The 23830-nt window shown below is 42.0% G+C and overlaps 1 protein-coding gene across 2 annotated transcripts in view; it reads right to left on the bottom strand.

Annotated features, from left to right (window-relative positions):
* Window positions 1–23830, bottom strand: part of LOC128696274 (fibroblast growth factor receptor 1) — a 223160-nt gene that overhangs the window by 68164 nt on the left and 131166 nt on the right. For both annotated transcript variants that reach the window (XM_070084760.1, XM_070084761.1), the window contains one exon: window positions 22213–22415. In XM_070084760.1, the coding sequence (XP_069940861.1) occupies window positions 22213–22415 (203 nt within the window). The remainder of the gene's footprint in view (window positions 1–22212; window positions 22416–23830) is intronic.

Raw genomic sequence — 23830 nt, 5'->3', positions numbered from 1 at the left:
CGACGGTGTAAGGAGGCAAAAACAAAGTGCAATAGAGAATGGAAAAAGTACAGAAGGCAGAGAACACACGAAAATAGGGAGATCAGTCGCAGAGCCAGGAATGAGTACGCACAGGTAAGGAGGGAGGCCCAGCGACAGTATGAAAATGACATAGCATCGAGAATCAACACTGACCCGAAACTGTTGTATAGCCACATCAGGAGGAAGACAACAGTCAAAGACCAGGTGATCAGATTAAGGACAGAAGGTGGAGAACTCACAAGAAATGATCAGGAGGTATGTGAGGAGCTGAACAGGAGATTTAAGGAAGTTTTTACAGTAAGATAAGATAAGATAAGATTTCGTTCGGATTTTTAACCCCGGAGGGTTAGGCACCCAGGATAACCCAAGAAAGTCAGTGCGTCATCGAGGACTGTCTAACTTATTTCCATTGGGGTCCTTAATCTTGTCCCCCAGGATGCGACCCACACCAGTCGACTAACACCCAGGTACCTATTTGCTGCTAGGTGAACAGGACAACAGGTGTAAGGAAACGTGTCGAAATGTTTCCACCCGCCGGGAATCGAACCCGGGCCCTCCGTGTGTGAAGCGGGAGCTTTAGCCACCAGGCCACCGGGCTGTGGGAAGACAGAACAGAAGGGAACATCAAGAGGGAATATACCAACAAGTGTTGGATGACATACGAACAACTGAGGAGGAGGTGAAGAAGCTCTTAAGTGACCTTGACACCTCAAAGGCGATGGGACCGGACAACATCTCCCCATGGGTCCTTAGAGAAGGAGCAGAGATGCTGTGTGTGCCTCTATCCACAATCTTCAACACATCCCTTGAAACTGGGCAACTACCTGAGAAATGGAAGACAGCTAATGTAGTCCCCATATTTAAGAAAGGAAACAGAAACGAGGCACTAAACTACAGACCTGTGTCTCTGACATGTATCGTGTGCAAAGTCATGGAGAAGATTATCAGGAGGAGAATGGTCGAACACCTGGAAAGGAACAAGATTATAAATGAAAACCAGCATGGGTTCATGGAAGGCAAATCTTGTATCACAAACCTCCTGGAGTTTTATGACAAGGTAACAGAAGTAAGACACGAGAGAGAGGGTTGGGTAGATTGCGTTTTCCTAGACTGCAGGAAGGCCTTTGACACAGTTCCCCACAAGAGATTAGTGCAGAAGCTGGAGGATCAGGCACACGTAAAAGGAAGGGCACTGCAATGGATAAGGGAATACCTGACAGGGAGGCAGCAACGAGTCATGGTACGTGAAGAGGTATCACAGTGGGCGCCTGTTACGAGCGGGGTCCCACAGGGGTCAGTTCTAGGACCAGTGCTATTTTTGATATATGTGAACGACATGATGGAAGGAATAGACTCTGAAGTGTCCCTGTTCGCAGATGACGTGAAGTTGATGAGAAGAATTAAATCGGACGAGGATGAGGCAGGACTGCAAAGAGACCTGGAGAGGCTGGACATGTGGTCCAGTAACTGGCTTCTCGAATTCAATCCAGCCAAATGCAAAGTCATGAAGATTGGGGAGGGGCAAAGAAGACCGCAGACACAGTATAGGCTAGGTGGACAAAGACTACAGACCTCACTCAGGGAGAAAGACCTTGGGGTGACCATAACACCGAGCACATCACCGGAGGCACACATCAACCAAATAACCGCTGCAGCATACGGGCGCCTGGCAAACCTGAGAATAGCGTTCCGATACCTTAATAAGGAATCGTTCAAGACACTGTACACTGTGTATGTTAGGCCCATACTGGAGTATGCAGCACCAGTCTGGAACCCACACCTGGTCAAGCACGTCAAGAAGTTAGAGAAAGTACAAAGGTTTGCAACAAGGCTAGTCCCAGAGCTCAAGGGAATGTCGTACGAGGAAAGGTTAAGGGAAATCGGACTGACGACACTGGAGGACAGAAGGGTCAGAGGAGACATGATAACGACATACAAGATACTGCGGGGAATAGACAAGGTGGACAGAGATAGGATGTTCCAGAGAGGGGACACAGGGACAAGGGGTCACAACTGGAAGCTGAAGACTCAGACGAGTCACAGGGACGTTAGGAAGTATTTCTTCAGTCATAGAGTTGTCAGCAAGTGGAATAGCCTAGCAAGTGAAGTAGTGGAGGCAGGAACCATACATAGTTTTAAGAAGAGGTATGACAAAGCTCAGGAAGCAGAGAGAGAGAGGATCCAGTAGCGATCAGTGAAGAGGCGGGGCCAGGAGCTGAGTCTCGACCCCTGCAACCACAATTAGGTGAGTACAATTAGGTGAGTACACACGTCATCCCCGCCGGGGTATGACGTGTTTTTGTCAGGAAATGGAGTAGTCTGGCTAGTGAGAGGCAGGAACCATACATAGTTTTAAGACGAGGTTTGATAAAGCTTATGGAGCTTTATCAAATTTTCGTGTCCTGTTTGGACGCGAAAATTTTTACTAGGTATACGACCATTGTTTTAAATACGACTCGCGTGCTAGAACTTGTACCAAAATCAAATCAAAATCTATAATTCCTTGTAAAGCTTATATTGTGTGGTTTACATGTTATAAAATATTAATTACAAAGGCCACTAGGATGCCTAGGCATTTCGGGCAGACTAATTCTTAGGAATTATTAGGAATTTTATATTTACAGTCATTTAGATGCTCACTCAAGTCAGTACGCCCGTTGCTACCATCTAGTGAACCCGCGCTCCCTGTGAATTTTCAAGTGATTTTGCGTTTTTTCGTATAAATTTTTAGTAAATTCATTAACCATGATTTCTAAGGAAGTTAATGAGAAAAGCTAAGCAACGAAGAAAATGGTTAGGATCACCATGGAGGTGAAAAAAGAGATTGTTGAAAAGCATGAAGGTGGCAAGCGTATCCAAGACATGGCTGCTGCACCGTATGTCGAGAACAACGGTATCTACCTCTGTGAAAAACAAAGATGTTATTAAATCGGCTAACGTTGCGAAGGAGGTGAAATCGACTACCAAACAAAGATCAGGGACATTATAGCATGTTGAAAAATTGCTTTTGATCTGGATAACAGAAAAACAGTGTGCCGGCGATAGCGTATCAGAGGCGATTATTAATATTATTATTATTAATATAATCAAGGGGAAGCGCTAAACCCGGAGGATTATACAGCGTCTAGGGGGGGATGTGGAAGGCATTCAGGCTTAATTCGGAGAACTGGAGCACAGATCCAATTCCCTGAATCAAGAGCCCCTCACCAATATCAAGGAACCTTCCTTGAGGGGTATCAGAGGCGAAAAGGGAAAACTGATGCATGCCGATCTTTTGAAAAACAAGGCAGGAACAAGCCAAGAAAGTGAAGTGTTTAAAGCCAGCATGGCTGGTTTGATAATTTTAAAAAGAGGACTGGCATTCACAGTTGTGAGGCATGGAGAGGGAGCCAGTGCTAATAAAGATGCCGCCAGTGATTTTGTTACAGAGTTTGGGGAATTTGTGGAGGCTGAGGGTTTTTTCCAACAAGTTTTTAAGTGTGATGAAACAGGCCTGTTTTGGAAGAAAATGCCTAGTGAACTTCAACCAGGTCCAAATAGGAAAAAGAGAGAAAAGAGAAAGGGGACTCTCCCTCCGAATATTAACATTTCCTCCTCCCTTCTCAGCAGTATCCTAGTAGGCACTCGACTCTTCAGCAAAGTAGGTGAGTTAACTAAAATTTGCATTTATTTCATCTAATTCTTGTGTATTTATGTACGTATTTTAGTATTAAGAGGTGTTTAAATTATTTTATCAACCCCATCAGTGTATAATATACCAATAACAATAGGACTTTTTCATGGGAACGGATTAATCGTTTTCCCTATATTTCTTATGGGAAAATTCGTTTGGTATACGTCGTGTTTGGGACAAGTCCAAGGTCCGGGAACGGAGTAAGGACGTATACCGAGGTACCACTGTATATATATATATATATATATATATATATATATAGAGATATATATATATATATATATCTATATATATATATATATATATGTCGTGCCGAATATGTAAAACTGGTCAATTAGCAAGAACTCATTTAAAGTTAAGTCCTTTCTAAAATTTTCTCGTATACGTTTAAAGATATATTTTTTTCATTACTGTTAATGTAAAAATTTATAATTTTACAACAAAGGAATCTTAGAAAACTTACCTAACCTTATTATAACAAGCGCAATTTATTTTAGCCTAATCCAACTAAATATATTTTAAATACGTTTTCAGTAATTTAATACTAAACAACCACAATGAAATATATTTTTTTCGTTAGGTTCAGAATGATTTTTGCGAAATTATTGCATACACAAATTTTTACTTGTCCTATATGGCAAGATGAGCGATGCTATTTAAGCCAAGGTCACAAGTTTTACATATTCGGCACGACATTTTATATATATATATATATATATATATATATATATATATATATATATATATATATATATATATATATATATATATATATATATATATATATTATATATATATTATATATATATATATATAATTCCCACCCCACCTTCAGAACGCAGGCACTGTACATTCCTCCTCTAGGACTTCATTCTGGCTAACAAATTTCCTTGAATCCCTTCATAAATGCTAATTTGCTCACTTCATCAGCAAGTCAAATCACAAAAACCACTTGTCTTCACTCAATCTTCTTTCACATGCTCACAGTGTCGTTGTATAAATCTTATATATGAAACATTTTGATAGTTATAGACATATATAATGAGGGAAACTAATAATCACACAAGTCGCCAGTCATCTTCTGTTGCAGTGACACTTTTCCTAATAAATTTCGTTCCTGGTTTAATTTACGAGCGTTACAATATAATTGTTATCCAGAAATAGTTGTCAGCGTAATCAATACTGGGGATTAGTTCACCCCCAGCCACATGAAATGCCACTGAAATGTTTTCTCTAGATTACTTTCTTGAAAGTTAATAACTTGATCTTTCATGCAGTTTATATTTTCAAAATCCTAAGCTTATTCTTGGCTTAGAGGGTTCTCTTGCAATATATACTCAAGGGTGAACAAATTTAGTAGATCACTCTTTTGTTATTACTTTATTCAAGAACAAAGATTTAAACCCTAAAAGTCATGCAGAATTTTAGGAATTGGAGGTAATCATGTTTAATACGAGGAATAGTAGGGCACTTCGTCGATGGAACTTCACTGTCTTCAAAACACCTGCCTCTTCACTTCTTAATATGTTTCTTTTTAAATTTGTTGAAGGTTTTTAACTCTGACATTTCATAGGTACTTTTGTAAAATATAAAATTATTATTTGTGAAATGCTAAACTAAAGTGGATGATTCAGTGCAAGGTATGGTGAAGGCTCGATCCTTCGTCCATCAATTCCAACTCTGGTCTCTGACCAGTCAGGCTGCGGTAGCTCCCTTGTTAGTGACAAGTGCAGTGGTTCCACCAGTGGCCGGAAATACAAGTACACCTGCCACCACTCACTCCTGCTGTGTTGCACATGCTAGTCCCCTCTTCTGTTTACATCAAGGTTCATTTACAGACTTTATTAAAGTTGGTAATAAATAATATTTTTTTTTTTTTTTTTTTTTTTTTTTTTTTATTTTATTTAAAACAGTGCGATACAAATGACAGAAATATATTAAAAAGATACACGACAAAAGATTACTGCACTAGAATCGCACTTAACCCGAGACCTAATAACGACACCATACAGTACAGTGGTAATACACACTCACACACACCACACCGTTATGTTACATTGGTATTATTACACTCACACACAACACACCGTATATTACAGTGATAATACACTCACACAACACTATACATTACAGTGGTATTGCTTTATTTGTTAAAGAACATCTCTAACAAGGTTACATATTACCAAACATCAAACACTGGAAATTATGAAGATTGTACAATAAAACAGAGATAAAAACAAACAAACACGCACAATGACACACACAAGCACACACATTACACTACATGAGACTACATCAGGCACATACTAGGTGAGGTTTCTGCCTGTCAACACACGTATGCAAGACTAATTCTAAGATCTTAGGTGCTTAACAGAGCACCACGATACTCAAAACATTAATATTGGCGATTATCACGAGATCTTAACATACATAGGTATTTACTATTCAAAGAAGGAAACGGGATAATACTAAAAGTCACAATAAAAACATCCAATATAACAAAACAAAACTACGATATGATATTTTACATCTCAGCAAAACAAAGAAAAATAATGCAAACTAGTTACATGTAATATAATATTACTGAAAAGCACACTGTAACACAGCATAAAATATAACAAAATAAAAATCAATTGCTATACGCTAGGAAACACTTTTTACCACTTACAATTGAATCAAAAACAGTAAAGACTCCTATGCACATATTTGAGTCTCATAGAAAATTTTCATCATAAAGTCCTTGAAATGATTTATACATGATAAAAATATGCAATCGTAGTGCTACACCTTCCTCAATGATAATTGTGTAGTTCTTGAAAACCTCGGGGTAATAACCCTACTGCCTCTAGATATCAAAACTCATTTATACATCCATATAAACAGCTCTCCATGCTCACACCCAAGTCTAGGAAAATAGCCCGTCGTATCCCTTTACCCATTTTGCAAATCCCATAAATCCCTTAATGTGAAATTTCGATAACCCTCACTAAAATCTCTCTCCCATCTCCCTCCATACACCCCTTTATTTCAACACTGTGTCCTATAAAAAGTTGCTGCCAATGCATTAATTCTTGCACGCACGTCCGCCTCCCTCATAGCCCACATCATGTATATATAATCCGTAATCATATACCCAATCGCATTCTCAACCCTTTTATTCACCCCAGTTATATCTAAACTTAAAACCCTCAAAACCTGCAAACCCCCTCCCCCCACTAACCTTAAAACCTTACCCATCCAAACCCTTATAAGTTCAATACAATCGCAAAAATACACCGTATGATAAATAGTCGCCAATCCTCCACAATCCCTGCATTCCCCATCCTCTCGTATTCTCTTATAGAATAAAACCATTCCTGACGGCAAGATTCCATGTAAAAATCTATACATAACTTCTCTTACTTTAGGTTTTAAACGCAATTTATTTAAACGCCCCCAAATATTATGCCAATCATACATCGGATAAACTCCTTCTACCGCCGCTACCAGAGCCTTACCATCTGCCCTATCAAGATTTCTCAATTTAATTTGTGAGTGATCCCTCACGTTTATGATGACCCGTAACATTGCCTCACCTATCATGAACTCCCGACCCCCCCACCACCGTCGCATATCCTGATGTATCCTATGAAGACCGTCTTCTTTCGCCCCTCCCTCCCGCTTATAACTATGTTTTAAATACATACTTATTATCCTCTTTTCGACATCTATAAGACCCAGCCCTCCACGGCCAACCGGGAGTGTGACAACCGCTCTACTTAACCATTCGCTCCCTGTTCCCCAAATGAATCTAAAAACACTTTTTTGTAACCTTTTTAATTCACAACGAAGTATCGGAAATATTACCGTAACATGCCATAGTTTACTATATAATAGCACATTCGTTGTTATCACCCTTTGTTGCAAACTTAAATTAGCAGCTCTCAACCCACTAAGACGCTTCAGAACACTATCAACGATACGCACGGAATTTATTTGTTGTGCTGACTTGATATCATTTACATAAACGATCCCACATATCTTTATTTGGTCCACCCTTTCCCACCTTTCAGCTACCATTCCTTCCTCACGCGACCCTTTTCCAAGATTCATATACTTTGTTTTCCTCATGTTGATCGTCATGCCAGTAGCCTTTTCAAAAACTTTCACTAACTTTTCTACCCGAATCAAATCCATGTTTTCTCTCACCAAAATCGTCGTGTCGTCGACATATCCAACAATGCCCGCTCCCCCACCCCTTACATTACTCATCCCATTTGCTTCCAATAAAACCCTTATCCCTCTATAAAAGGGGTCTTGAAAACAAGCAAAAAAAATTTGTGAAAGGGGACAACCTTGACGCAAACCCCTTCCCATCTGAATCCGATCTCCCAACCTCCCATTCACCTGCACACGCAAAGATGCCTCTTGATACATTAATTTGGCCCATGATATAATTTCCGCCCCAAACCCCTGCCATCTCATTATCTTCCATAACGTCTCCCGTTCCACACTATCATATGCCGCCTCCCAATCTATAGCCAATACCCCCCCATCTCCCAATCTTACTCTTTCTTCAATAAAACTTCTAATCATACCGTGACCTTCATACATAGACCTGCCCGGCACCCCATATTGTCCCTCGTCAATCACTTTGCCCAGGACTTTTTTTATTCTGTTGGCCAAGATCCTTCCAAAAATTTTATAGTCCCCACATAATAACGAGATTGCACGATAATCTTTAACCGTTAATGGCTCGCCTTTAGGAACTAGGACGACCACAGCCAACCTTTGTTGTTCCCCTAAAACCCCATCCCGCTTCATGATATTGAATAAACGTACCAAAAACCCCTTTAAAACGTTCCAATTTTGAATATAAAAGTCGCTGGGCAACCCATCTATTCCTGGCGCCTTACCCAATTGCGCCCCAGATAAAGCCTCCCAAGTCTCACACTCCGTTATCGGCCCTCCCAACATCAAACGATCATGCTCCTCCAGCTCACAACGCACAAACCTACCGATTGACTGCAATGCAATTTCACTTATTCCAACACTTTGCGTTTTCAATTTAACCCAAGCATCAATATACCCACTCATACCCTCCGTCGTCGTCAACACCTGATTCACTCTATACCCCTGCATACCTACCTGGACATTCAACCCCATTAACTCCATTGCTTTGCGACGTCTGTGTTGATTCCTCAACACACACGCCGACGGCCGATCTCCCCACAAAACCTCTTCGATTCCACCCTTAAGCCTTTCCCCATCAAACCTTTCGTTTTGTAAATTACGTAGTTGCTCCTTAATTCGTTCAATTTCTGTAACAGGATAATTAGCATTCGCTTGTACATAGCAGTCGCGCAACTGCCCCTCTAAATATCGTTGGAAACCATACTGTAACTGATTATATCTCACTCCCTGACTAATATAAAATTCCTTAATTCGCTTTTTGGCTATCATTTCCCACCAATTAACCAAAGCCACATCTCCAGGTGCTTCAACCACAAGGCGTTCCCACATATGCCCAAAAGACAAACGACTTTCCTCTCTCTTCAATAACTTTACATTTAATTTCCAAAATGACGGACCCCTTCTAGGCACACCCTCAATATCTACATCCATTACAACTCCTCTATGATCCGAAAAAACCACATTTATCACACTCACTCTCCGCACTGTAACCGCACTAGACACGTACATTCTATCTAATCTCGCCGCATAATCTCTTCTAATGAAAGTATGCTCCACATTGCCACCCCCCCCACACACATCCATTAAACCCACACTCGTCAATAAATCTCCCAGGAACCCCAAGCAACAACCCGCTCCTCGAGGCTCCACATCTTTTCGTCGTATTACACAATTCCAGTCTCCCCCTATTATCGCTACATTTGGTAAACTACGTAGATGATATACTAATACATCTTGTACAAAATGAGTTTTAAGTCGTGCATCTCCCTCGGCCGGCCCATATACACCTACAAAACTTATATGTACTCTACCCCATAAACCATCCACCCTAATCACTCTCCCCTCCCCCCTTTCACTATGGCGTACTACAAACGGGCTATTTTCCTTTACCAGAATGGCGACGCCTCCTTTTAACCTCGTCGCATATTCCATATACACATCGTAACCATCTAATTCCAACTCATATCCAATTCTGTAATTGTGTTCTTGGATAAATACCACATCCACATCTAGACGCACCAAAAATTCATTAAACCACTTTCGCTTCCGCTCAGATCTCAAACCGTTAATATTTATTGTCAAAACCTTAAAGTCAATTAATGGGATTTTCCTTTGGTTCTAGGTATAGACTTTTCACTTATACATTTTACACCTCTATCCCTCTCCCCTTTTTTGGGAATCACCTTGATAAACTCTTGTTTCGTGGATTCACTGTTCCCTTTCCTCTGTACATCCGCCCAAGACTTTTTCCCTGGCCTTTGGGCAGGAGTAAGCACGTCGTCTGAGTCTGGTGGGGTCGCAGTTCGCTTTCGCGTCCTACCCTCCACCTGCATTGGGATTTCTTTAGTACTATCATGATGCACCTCCACTTCTGCTATATTTACCATCATGCCATGCGACACCCCAGACTCAATGCTTTCATCCGTCGCCTCACCATGATGCTCAACCGATCCCAAATTTGCACCTGGTTCCTCCACACGGTTGACGATCGACTCGTCTAACAATACATCCAGTGCCTTCACTAAAGACGCCGCTACATCCTCGTCCCCCATAGTGGGCAGAGTCTCTTCAAATACTTTATTTATATCCAGTGATGGTGATTCTTCTCGCTGTTTTGCATCCTCCAAAGCCTTCTCCTGCGCTTTTTCTACCTCTTCACTCCAAGATGTCCGTTGTCGAGACGGGTGAGCATAAGACTGTTCTCGTCCCTCCACTTCCTCGACTTCTTCCGGTTGTTGCTGTTGCGATATTTGGAGATTCCTACGACGCTTATCACACTGTGCCGCTATGTGGTCATACGATCCACACAGCCGACACGTACGACGTTGCCCCGCATATGTTACATATACCTGAGTTCGAAATGCTTGCAACATAATATAGGACGGTATGGGATGGCGTAAGGTCATTTTGACTGAATATGTTCCCTCCAAACTTCCAGCATAAGGTCCAGCGGCCCACCGACCTGCAGAGGCCATATGAACCGTACCATAATTACGTAGTTCATCTTTTATAACAAATTCATTCGCCTCAAAAGGCACATTCCTTATTTTAACCCATGTGTAGTGTCGTGATACATCATGTAGACGTACTGATACAGCTGAATTGACGGCTATAATGGTCTCTTGATACTTATCCACCACCGCTTCATAAACATTTGCTGACGTCATTTTAACGAAGATCCGTGTCGTCCCATTAAGTGCTACACCACATATCTCTTCATTTGCGATACCGTAGGTATCACGGATAATCGCCGGTAGTAACAAGTCCATCGTGGCTCCAGTGACAGCCCCACGGGTCAACTCAACGCAAACAGTGTTGATGCGTCTGTAGCTCTGCAGCGCCATGTTGGTAAATGAGCAGCGCACGTCCTCACTTCTCAATGGTTGTGACGAACTGAGGTAGCTCGCCTGAACAGCAGAGGGGTGCAGCGCACAACCTCACTCGACCGTGGTCAGGCAGCGAATGATCCTATAAATAATATTCATGTAATGATACATCAGTATCATTACATTGACAAACATGATCCGGGTGAGCTGTGTCCTATGCCAACAAGACTGACGTTACACATGTCTGGACAAGACCGAGGTCAATACATTCTCTACTCTTGAATCGAGAAGAAGACCGTGTGCAACACCAACCGAAAGTCAAAACAGTTTCGTCACTTGCATCACAAGTGAGGTCAGTTTATGATCTTCACATGACTCACGGTACAGCACGCGTCCTGACTAGACAAAGGTCAACGAAGTCTCAACTTATGCATTAATAAGAAGAACCTGTCCTAGATTAGACAGATATAACTCAAGTCTCTCAACACTAGGTAGTGAGTTTGATTCTCAGGCAGGGAGTGGAGACTGGCAAGTCTCCTTACCCTTCCACCTGTTCACTTAGTAGAAATAAAGAATAACTTGGTGTTGCTTGACTTGTGCATCGCATCAATAGATAACAGTTATTAGCCAAGATAACAGTTATTAGCCTGTAAATTCGCATGCATAAACTAATAGCAAAAAAATAGTCAACACAAACTCTTTATATAGTTTGAGACAGAGGTCAATATATCCTCGACTCAGGGATCACAGTAAAGCAAACGCACAGAACCAGAGGTCAAGATTGCCTGCGTATATAGATCATGATAAAGCACGTTTCGTCTGATTTTGTGGATTTTGTGAAAATTCAAATTTTCGTCTCAAATTGTCCAGAATAAATTCTCGAAGCTATTATTATTACACAAAATATAATGAATGAAAACACTAAACAATCTCTGCCCTAAATACAATATTTTAACAGAAGAATATTGCACTTCAGTTTTTATAAAAATTGCCATTCGAATATAATAGCAATTATGGCCACTTTTGAAAATTTTATACGATGCATCATGAGAAGAAAACAGTTTTTATGTCTAGTTAATGATTTTTTAATAATCAAGAGAGCTATAATTATAGCCATTTTAGTTTATATTTAACAGAACTCTGAATATTTATGCTCATTTTCGGCTGGAATATAATAATAGGTTTTTAAGATCACCTTTAACCGAGATGTAACTAAATATTCAAATATCTTTTAAAGTGCAAGTATCATTGTGAATTCTTTGCTTATGTCGCCATGATAAATCAGTTTTCCAACCTTTGTATATAATAATTTGCAATAACACTGATGGTAAGGAAAGTTTCTTATGCAGATATTGTCTAAGGAATCTTCGAAAAATTTAAATTCTAATATTCTCTAAAATATTCGTGAATTTACATAACCTTCCTGTAAGCTATTATGTCGTAACAGGAACTTCAGAGGAATTAAATTTGTAACCTCCCTAGTGTATAGGAATATATCTAGTTGGATGAATCTTATTACTCTGGCATGCGGCAGTGCCGAGAGCAGAAACAGAATTCGTCTTTTGCATAACAGTTATTGACAAACTGCAAATCTTTCAAGCCTTTCTGTGCATGACGCCAGAATCTTTGCATGTTCAGGAACCAGCCACAGATTTCCCAAAATGAAAAAAAAAATCTCGGTAACCCAGAATGAATTATAATTTATAGGTCATGCAAAGTGAGTTCAATTAACAGAATGACCTAATTATCACAGGTCACCCTGAATGATCGTTCACAGGTCACCCTGAATGATCGTTCACAGGTCACCCTGAATGATCGTTCACAGGTCACCCTGAATGATCGTTCACAGGTCACCCTGAATGATTATTCACAGGTCACCCTGAATGATTATTCACAGGTCACCCTGAATGATTATTCACAGGTCACCCTGAATGATTGTTCACAGGTCACCCTGAATGATCGTTCACAGGTCACCCTGAATGATCGTTCACAGGTCACCCTGAATGATCGTTCACAGGTCACCCTGAATGATCGTTCACAGGTCACCCTGAATGATCGTTCACAGGTCACCCTGAATGATCGTTCACAGGTCACCCTGAATGATCGTTCACAGGTCACCCTGAATGATCGTTCACAGGTCGCCCTGAATGATCGTTCACAGTCGCCCTGAATGATCGTTCACAGGTCACCCTGAATGATCGTTCACAGGTCACCCTGAATGATCGTTCACAGGTCACCCTGAATGATCGGTCACAGGTCACCCTGAATGATCGGTCACAGGTCACCCTGAATGATCGTTCACAGGTCACCCTGAATGATCGTTCACAGGTCACCCTGAATGATCGTTCACAGGTCACCCTGAATGATCGTTCACAGGTCACCCTGAATGATCGTTCACAGGTCACCCTGAATGATCGTTCACAGGTCACCCTGAATGATCGTTCACAGGTCACCCTGAATGATCGTTCACAGGTCACCCTGAATGATCGTTCACAGGTCACCCTGAATGATCGTTCACAGGTCACCCTGAATGATCGTTCACAGGTCACCCTGAATGATTATTCACAGGTCACCCTGAATGATTATTCACAGGTCACCCTGAATGATTATTCACAGGTCACCCTGAATGATTGTTCACAGGTCACCCTGAATGATCGTTCACAGGTCACCCTGAACGAACGTTCACAGGTCACCCTGAATGATCGTTCACAGGTCACCCTGAATGATCGTTCACAGGTCACCTTGAATGATCGTTCACAGGTCACCCTGAATGATCGTTCACAGGTCACCCTGAATGATCGTTCACAGGTCACCCTGAATGATCGTTCACAGGTCGCCCTGAATGATCGTTCACAGTCGCCCTGAATGATCGTTCACAGGTCACCCTGAATGATCGTTCACAGGTCACCCTGAATGATCGTTCACAGGTCACCCTGAATGATCGGTCACAGGTCACCCTGAATGATCGGTCACAGGTCACCCTGAATGATCGTTCACAGGTCACCCTGAATGATCGTTCACAGGTCACCCTGAATGATCGTTCACAGGTCACCCTGAATGATTGTTCACAGGTCACCCTGAGTGATCGTTCACAGGTCACCCTGAATGATCGTTCACAGGTCACCCTGAATGATCGTTCACAGGTCACCCTGAATGATCGTTCACAGGTCACCCTGAATGATCGTTCACAGATCACCCTGAATGATCGTCACAGGTTACCCTGAATGATCGTTCACAGGTCACCCTGAATGATCGTTCACAGGTCGCCCTGAATGATCGTTCACAGGTTACCCTGAATGATCGTTCACAGGTCACCCTGAATGATCGTTCACAGGTCACCCTGAATGATCGTTCACAGGTCACCCTGAATGATCGTTCACAGGTCACCCTGAATGATCGTTCACAGGTCACCCTGAATGATCGTTCACAGGTCACCTTGAATGATCGTTCACAGGTCACCCTAAACGATCGTTCATAGGTCACCCTGAATGATCGTTCACAGGTCACCCTGAATGATCTTTCACAGGTCACCCTGAATGATCGTTCACAGGTCACCCTGAATGATCGTTCACAGGTCACCCTGAATGATCGTTCACAGGTCACACTGAATGATCGTTCACAGGTCACCCTGAATGATCGTTCACAGGTCACCCTGAATGATCGTTCACAGGTCACCCTGAATGATCGTTCACAGGTCACCCTGAATGATCGTTCACAGGTCACCCTGAATGATCGTTCACATGTCACCCTGAATGATCGTTCACAGGTCACCCTGAATGATCGTTCACAGGTCACCCTGAATGATCGTTCACAGGTCACCCTGAATGATCGTTCACAGGTCACCCTGAATGATTGTTCACAGGTCACCCTGAGTGGTCGTTCACAGGTCACCCTGAATGATCGTTCACAGGTTACCCTGAATGATCGTTCACAGGTTACCCTGAATGATCGTTCACAGGTCACCCTGAATGATCGTTCACAGGTCACCCTGAATGTTCGTTCACAGGTTACCCTGAATGATCGTTCACAGGTCACCCTGAATGATCGTTCACAGGTCACCCTGAATGATCGGTCACAGGTCACCCTGAATGATCGTTCACAGGTCACACTGAATGATCGTTCACAGGTCACCCTGAATGATCGTTCACAGGTTACCCTGAATGATCGTTCACAGGTCACTCTGAATGATCGTTCTCAGGTCACCCTGAATGATCGTTCACAGGTCACCCTGAATGATCGTTCACAGGTCACCCTGAATGATCGTTCACAGGTCACCCTGAATGATCGTCCACAGGTTACCCTGAATGATCGTTCACAGGTCACCCTGAATGATCGTTCACAGGTCACCCTGAATGATCGTTCACATGTCACCCTGATTGATCGTTCACAGGTCACCCTGAATGATCGTTCACAGGTCACCCTGTATGATCGTTCACAGGTCACCCTGAATGATCGTTCACAGGTCACCCTGTATGATCGTTCACAGGTCACCCTATATGATCGTTCACAGGTTACCCTGTGTGATCGTTCATAGGTCACCCTGAATGATCGTTCACAGGTCACCCTGAATGATCGTTCACAGGTCACCCTGAATGATCGTTCACATGTCACCCTGAATGATCGTTCACAGGTCACCCTGAATGATCGTTCACAGTTCACCCTGAATGATCGTTCACAGGTCACCCTGAACGTTCACAGGTCACCCTGAACGTTCACAGGTCACCCTGAACGTTCACAGGTCACCCTGAACGTTCACAGGTCACCCTGAACGTTCACAGGTCACCCTGAACGTTCACAAGTCACCCTGAACGTTAACAGGCCACCCTGAACTTTCACAGGCCACCCTGAACGTTCACAGGTCACCCTGAACGTTAACAGGCCACCCTGAACTTTCACAGGCCACCCTGAACGTTCACAGGTCACCCTGAACGTTAACAGGCCACCCTGAACGTTCACAGGTCACCCTGAACGTTCACAGGTCACTCTGAACGTTCACAGGTCACCCTGAACGTTAACAGGCCACCCTGAACTTTCACAGGCCACCCTGAACGTTCACAGGTCACCCTGAACTTTCACAGGCCACCCTGAACGTTCACAGGTCACCCTGAACGTTAACAGGCCACCCTGAACTTTCACAGGCCACCCTGAACGTTCACAGGTCACCCTGAACGTTCACAGGTCGCCCTGAACGTTCACAGGTCACCCTGAACGTTCACAGGTCACCCTGAACGTTCACAGGTCACCCTGAACGTTCACAGGTCACCCTGAACGTTCACAGGCCACCCTGAACGTTCACAGGCCACCCTGAATGTTCACAGGTCACCCTGAACGTTCACAGGTCACCCTGAACGTTCACAGGTCACCCTGAACGTTCACAGGCCACCCTGAACGTTCACAGGTCACCCTGAACGTTCACAGGCCACCCTGAACGTTCACAGGCCACCCTGAATGTTCACAGGTCACCCTGAACGTTCACAGGTCACCCTGAACGTTCACAGGTCACCCTGAACGTTCACAGGTCACCTAGGGGGCTGGTGAACAAGGGAAGGCAAAAGTGAGGATGAAAACTTCCAAAAGCATTTTTATATATCTTGAAAGATAAACTTTTAAATATATAAAGAACAAAAAGGCAAAATACCGTGACTAGAACAACACACAAATAACCAACCCATTGGAGAGAAGAGGTTACGACGACGTTTCGGTCCGACTGAACCATTTACAAAGTCACACCGGCATAAAAGAGAGACAAATTCAAAACAATGCTTTACAATAATTTTTTTTCAAATGGATCACAGGCCGCACCATATCACCAGAAAAAAAAATATCGCTGGGCAGTTTAGAAACTCGAGAAATCATTTGATATGAAGTTTTTGCAAAATATACCCAGAAAGCATGAACCGATACGAGTTTGTAGTGACGAAAAAAAATCGTATTAAATATTCGTATAATATCAGAAACTTTATGGCAAAAGCTGAACGGGGCAAAAAAGTGCTCGGGCAACGTACATGACGTCACAAAGCCATAAAATTGGAGAGAAAAATCGCGTCATAACGCCGGGGCCAGAGTTTTTGAAAGCACGCAAGTGACGCAAATGTTGCAGCTTGTCATCGCACATGGGAAATATGTGAGCAAACTAATTGAATTACGTCTGGACCACGGAGCAAGCGGTTGTGATTACCTCTGGACTATGGAGCAAGAGGGTGTGATTACGTCTGGACCAAGAAGCAAAAGGTTGTGATTACATCTGGTCCATGAAGCAAAGGGATGTGATTACGTCTGGACCATGAAGCAAGGGGATGTGACTGCGTCTGCACTATGGAACAAGCGGTTGTAATTTTAATCTGGAACCTCGAGACACATAACACGAAACACTGTTGTTTTATATTCACCTGGTAATTTATGTCGAACAGGTGTCCAAATGTCAAAAATAAGCCACGTAGATTAGTGTAGATAATGAAACACTTTTTAATTGCCACATTAGGTCGACAGACATGCGAGTTCGATCACTCTCCACCCTAGGGGGGTAAGACAGAGTGGCAGAGTAAGGGAGACAATGAGGGAGAGGGAGAAACAAGGTGGGAGAGTGAGGGAGACAAAGTGGGAATAAGGGAGACAGTCTACGATTGAGAGAGACAAGGTGGGAGAGTGAGGGAGAAAACAGCACAGGATTTAGTAACGGTAATAAAGGAGGTCCTGCTTTGTTAACATTTTAGGAAAGTAATAAATGCCTTGACACTAGTGAGGGCCTCTTAATCAAAAGAATTGGAGCTACCCTCTACTTCCTCGGATTAAACATGGTAACCTAAAATTAACTAGCCCAAATGTTTTGAGCTCTTTCCATTGAATAATAATAATAATAATATTAATAGTTGAAGATTGAGACACTTATGCAGCATATGGGAATCTTTATTCAGGAAACGTTTCGCCACACAGTGGCTTCTTCAGTCCAATACAAAGAGGAAGGCGTAAGGAGAGGAGGAGAATGAGGTAATCAGTCCCTCAACCTGGAGTCGATGTGTTCAGTCCATCAATCTTGTGGAATGTACAGCATAGGGCCGTAGACGTGGCTTATATACTGTAGTGATGTGAGGTGAAGCAGATGGAGGCGGGGTCATAGTGGTACCATCCACTAGTCGAAGTAGGTCTTCGTCCAAAGGTTGAACAAGTGTTGCTGCAGACACTGGAGTCGATGTGTTCAGTCCATCAATCTTGTAGCATAACAAGATCCCATGGGATCTTGTTACAAAGAATTCTTCAACACTTGTTCAACCTTTGGACGAAGACCTACTTCGACTAGTGGATGGTACCACTATGACCCCGCCTCCGCCTGCTTCACCTCACATCACTACAGTATATAAGCCACGTCTACGGCCCTATGCTGTACATTCTACAAGATTGATGGACTGAACACATCGACTCCAGGTTGAGGGACTGATTACCTCATTCTCCTCCTCTCCTTACGCCTTCCTCTTTGTATTGGACTGAAGAAGCCACTGTGTGGCGAAACGTTTCCTGAATAAAGATTCCCATATGCTGCATAAGTGTCTCAATCTTCAACTTGTCGGTTTTTCAAACCATTCATCACAATATTAATAGTAATAATAATATCTTATCTTACAGTGTACAGGGATTCTTTAATTTTTGACCTAGCTAATACCTAACTACTGAATGGGTTATCATATAATTAATATCCCTGTCAGGAGACACTATATTGTTTCCTGATGAATTACCTGCAACAACCACCACCACCAACAACAATAATCTTGCCTGAGTGTTGTACTTGCTCTGCAAGTTCTATTCATACCATGAAGCTCCAACATACGTCACGCTAATTGCAAATCTTTCATAAGGATTGTCGGAGATTATGAAGCCATGAGAATAAATACAGAGTAATACTAGACACCTGCGGATGAAATGTGCCCGTAAAAATTTTTTAATTTTATATTAAGATTACGGGACAAGATAGGGAGAACTGAGGTACCCAAATGGAACCATTTACCTCACCTGGAATGGATTATTAGTCTATTCATTCTGTATAGGGACTTCAGGAGGGGGAATATTATAGCTTCTCTTTTTATAAAATGCAGAAGCCATTAGTGAATAACTTGGTTCCCTCTACCTGTAGAAGTCTCTCTCCCTCGCTCCAACAAAATTGGAAACTCAATTTTTTTTTTTTTGCCCCAGTTATAATTTTTAGTTTTATTTGAATATGAAAAAAAATGTAAATGCATTTTATTTTAGCTAATGCCTTGTTTCTAATTTCATGTTGAAAAAGGCATAATATTTCTTTTTTTCTCGTTACACTTTTACATTATTATTTTTTTTAATTTCACTAGAGTTCAGTCTTTCATTCACGTTCAGTCGTTGACTTTTACTCAGTCGTTCACTTACATTCACTCATGTTCGGTCGTTCACTAACGTTCACTGTTACTCAAAATTAGTTTCATTTACACACAGATTATAACAATTTCTGCGTAAATCTGATTAGTAATTTGGAAGAATCAAGTACTTTTCTCGGAATTAGGAAAAAAAAAGTATTAACTTTCACCGACCTGTGACATTTTAAAATAAAAAGCTTAGCAATTCTTTATTAAAATTCCTGCAATGTTCTTGCGTGTTATTCAAAGCAGAGTGGTGTAGGCTCGATCCTCCGTCTGATGATCACGGCCTTGTGTCCATGCAATCAGACTGGTGGTGGTCACCTTTAGTTTACAAGAACAATTACTTTGATGCGAATGACGTAATGCCGACAACACTGAAGAACAGACACATATTGCACAACAAGCTTGTGTTGAGAGAAATTTAATTGCTCTTTGAAGAGCTTTGTTAAGTCAAGATAATACTCTACACAGGGCGGAACGTCATCTCAATAAAAATTTTCTGCAACTTGTCTTTTGTTTGCCAGACTAACAACGACGGATCCGCGAAGCTAATAGACAAGCGATGGTATTTGTACTTGCTTGTGTGATCTAGTCTAATATACCTTAGGTGCCTTTAAGATTTTCCCCAATAAGCCTCAAATGCGACTGTCTCAGAAGCTGAACATTGTGAAGTATAAGGTTTTTTTGATCAGAGAGCTTAAAGACAACTTTGACAGTTCATGTGCATGCGTACGTATTTATATTCACCTGTTTGTGACTGAAGGAGTCTACTTTTAGCTGCTGGTCCAGCATTTTTTATTTGTTGCTTGTCGGATTCATTTCGTCCAGGCCTCATGGGCCCCTGTCATACGTATTCTTAAAATTATGTATAGAGCCTGCCATCACTATTTTGTCAGTGTTACTCCATTTCTTGATCACCCTGAATCTAAGGAAATATTGCTTCTTAGTGTCTTGGTGACTAATTTGTGTCCTGTGATTCATTTGTCCCCTCGTATTCCCATTTCTTGCGTCAGGTAAAGCCTATCCCTATCCATTCTACATAATCCTGCCCCTCAAGGAAGGTTCCTTGATGTTGGTGAGGGGCTCTTGATTTAGGGAATTGGATCTGTGCTCCAGTTCCCCGAATTAAGCCTGAATGCCTTCCACATCCCCCCCCCCCCAGGCGCTGTATAATCCTCCGGGTTTAGCGCTTCCCCCTTGATTATAATAATAATAATAATCTACATAATCCTGTGCAATTTATATGTCGTAATCATGTCTTTCCTGTTTTTTCCATCCATTAACGTTACAGTGTTCCGCTACTTTAGTCTCTCTTCAAAGTTCATTCCCCGAAACTCTAGTACTAGGCTTGTTGTAAAAATTTTTATTTTCTCCAATTTCCTGGTATGCTTTGTCATTTGTGGGCTTTGTTCGTGCTGCATACTCCAATATGGGCCTGACTTAAGTCGTATAAAGGAAGGGTCGTGAATAAATCTTTGTGTGTGTGTGTGTGTGTGTGTGTGTGTGTGTGTGTGTGTGTGTGTGTGTGTGTGTGTGTGTGTGTGTGTGTGTGTGTGTGCCCTGTATGTTGTGTATGCAGACATACATATAAGGAAATAATGACCCATTTTTGATTAGTTCACAGCTTCAACAGACTTTCAAATCCGTCTAATCATAATCTAATCTGAGCACTGCAAATTCTAAATGGTCGATTGGACTCCCAGTTTATTCTCTGTTATACATGAAAGCCTTAATATAATAACCATAAACTTAAAAAAAAAAGCCATGAATAAAGCGCAACATATGTGATCACAGTGATATGAATGTTAATCACTGTTTATATCTTAAGCGAAAAATAATCATAGATAGTCAAAATAAAGAAGGAAATACGAGGAATGCGTTAGGCAGATATTGCCTCACAAGTTACCGAGTTATATTCGACTCAGTGGGATCAGGTACCCGCTCGAGTTCCTTGATTGGATGGAGAGACTGATTAAAGAGCTCAAGAGATAGTTGTGAGGCAGGAGGGCGAGTTATATGAGAGATGATTCCGACCTCTTCCTCACAGGAAGCTGTGAGACAGAGGGCGAGATGAAAGAGGTTGTACGTTCCCCTGAATTATGAGGGGTGTGAGAGGCAGAAGTTATGAAATGAGGCCGTGAAGGTTCAAATTATGAGAGAACTATGAAGCATGAGTGGCGAATAAGGACCCAAGAGGCCTTAATTATTATCGGAAAGGTAAATTTGTAATTGTTTTAGATGGCGGATTCTTTACCATGTTGGGCTTTGCACAGTAGCAGTAAGTTATGTGTTTGCTTCCCCACACTACGTCAGAGACTTTCCTCTTTTCTGTAGAAGATAACATTACCATCAGCAAATCGGGAGAGGCCTACTTTCCTCTCTTACTCGACTCTGATAGTGATTCTGAAGCCCTAGCAAAAACAACGACTTGGTTTTTAAAAAATCAAATCAATAATCAGCTAAAGAAAATTTAGTTAAATTTATAATGTATTTAATTTTGCACATATGCGTTGTTCTGTGTAATTTATTAATAAATATAATACAGCTATTAAAGGTTTTAATATGCAAGGAACAAGAAGAAAGACGAGTTTTCGTTTCCAAATTTGTGGATTAATTGTTAAATGAGTGTTCAACTCACCGACTTGGAGCCGAGGTTCCTGGCTTTGCAGGGGACGTGTGCTGGGGCGCCCACGGCTGCAGTGACGTGTGTGGGTGTGTCTGGGGCAAAGTGTGGGCCCTTGGGAGTAGAGAAGGCGCCCCAGTCCGCCATGCCCACCGCTTGCCCCTCCACCTGGTTGCCCCCAGTGTTGGCCCGCATCTTGCTGTCCACCAGCAACACTTCTGCCAGTGAGGAAAGAGATAAACACTTATTAGCACTGCTGAGCTTTTAACAATGATGTGTGCGTGGGAGTGAGTGGGTGTGTATGTGGGAATGAGAAAAAATGAGTGGGCATCTATCTGCAAAAGTGTGGGTGTTGCTGTGTCTGTCAGAGTATGTGACTGTTTAGGTGTTTGTTTGTGTGGGGGGGAGGGAGTAGGCTTAGTGTTTGTGTGTGAGTGTGGTGTGGTGTTTGTAAATGGGTGTGAGTGTGGATGTGGGCGAGTGTCAGTATAAGCGTTTACACATAAAAATCCAGTGAATCAATGTCAGGTTTGAAGCAGCTGTGCCACACGTCAGCAGCACTCACTGTCCTCACTAACCCTTTATGTTTAAAATTTGCAAGTATAAATTACTGCAGATTCAGCTTTGTGGACGGTAAGGAATGTTTCACTTGACCTTGTTCTTCGTAACATTCCTGACAATACTATATTAACAACCCTCACTGTTAACAATAAATATTCGACTACTCCTTGAATACACAGCGCCCTTGTAAAACCCAGACATAATTAAAAACAAAGCGTGACTGTGTCTAGTGGCTAACGCGACGGGCTGGAGTTTTGAGACTCTCTGACCGCGGGTTCAATCCCGGCCGGGGTATGGTTTGATTAAAAACACAGAAAAAAAGAGAGATTCCAATGATTTTTTCACCAACGGAAGTATCGAAATTCAAGAATAATGTCTGTGATTCCCTAACTCACACCACTAGGTAAATGGAATGGAGACATGATCATAACAGACATTAATAATTACCAAGATAGCCAGGGTAAACAGATTGTTCAGTACGTGAGGGACCTGAACAAGGGGTTACAGATGCAAATTTTAAACACCTATGCTCGGGTGAGAATCCAGGAACAGTTTCGTAAGGTCTGAGTAGCTGAGACGGAGACAACACTACAGAGCGCCACAAGCAAGAACAGAACAGTTTAAAAAACATATTACTTTAGATAGTCAAACAGCAGGAAGATTAGAGGCGACATTATGAGCTCAAGCTCAAGATAAACTCAACTAAGTAATTCCAACCATATAATTCTTTACACTAGCTGCCAAAACGCACTACATGGAGACAAACTAGATACATTCCTGTTACATATCTTGTTTCCTCTCTTTTTCCAACTATATTCTTTTGTCTCGTTACTTCCTTGCAATCCCTTCGCACTATTCTTGTCTCATTATTTTCTATACTTAAACATTTATAATACCTACAGTAATCTTCTCGATTAGCTCCTCTAAAATTCATACTTCAGCAAAAACATTGCACGCTCAAGAAATATAATCTGCTGTACAAAAAAGCACTTGGATGATGAACAAAATATTGTTGTTAAGTCCTTAGATGTTGGTTTTATGTCATTTATTAATGGTTTAAGGGACCATCGGT

Source organism: Cherax quadricarinatus, chromosome 14 (genome assembly GCF_038502225.1).
Source record: "Cherax quadricarinatus isolate ZL_2023a chromosome 14, ASM3850222v1, whole genome shotgun sequence".
Lineage (NCBI taxonomy): Eukaryota > Metazoa > Arthropoda > Malacostraca > Decapoda > Parastacidae > Cherax > Cherax quadricarinatus.
Note: the sequence above shows the minus strand (reverse complement) of the source record. Positions and strands in the feature narration are given on the sequence as shown.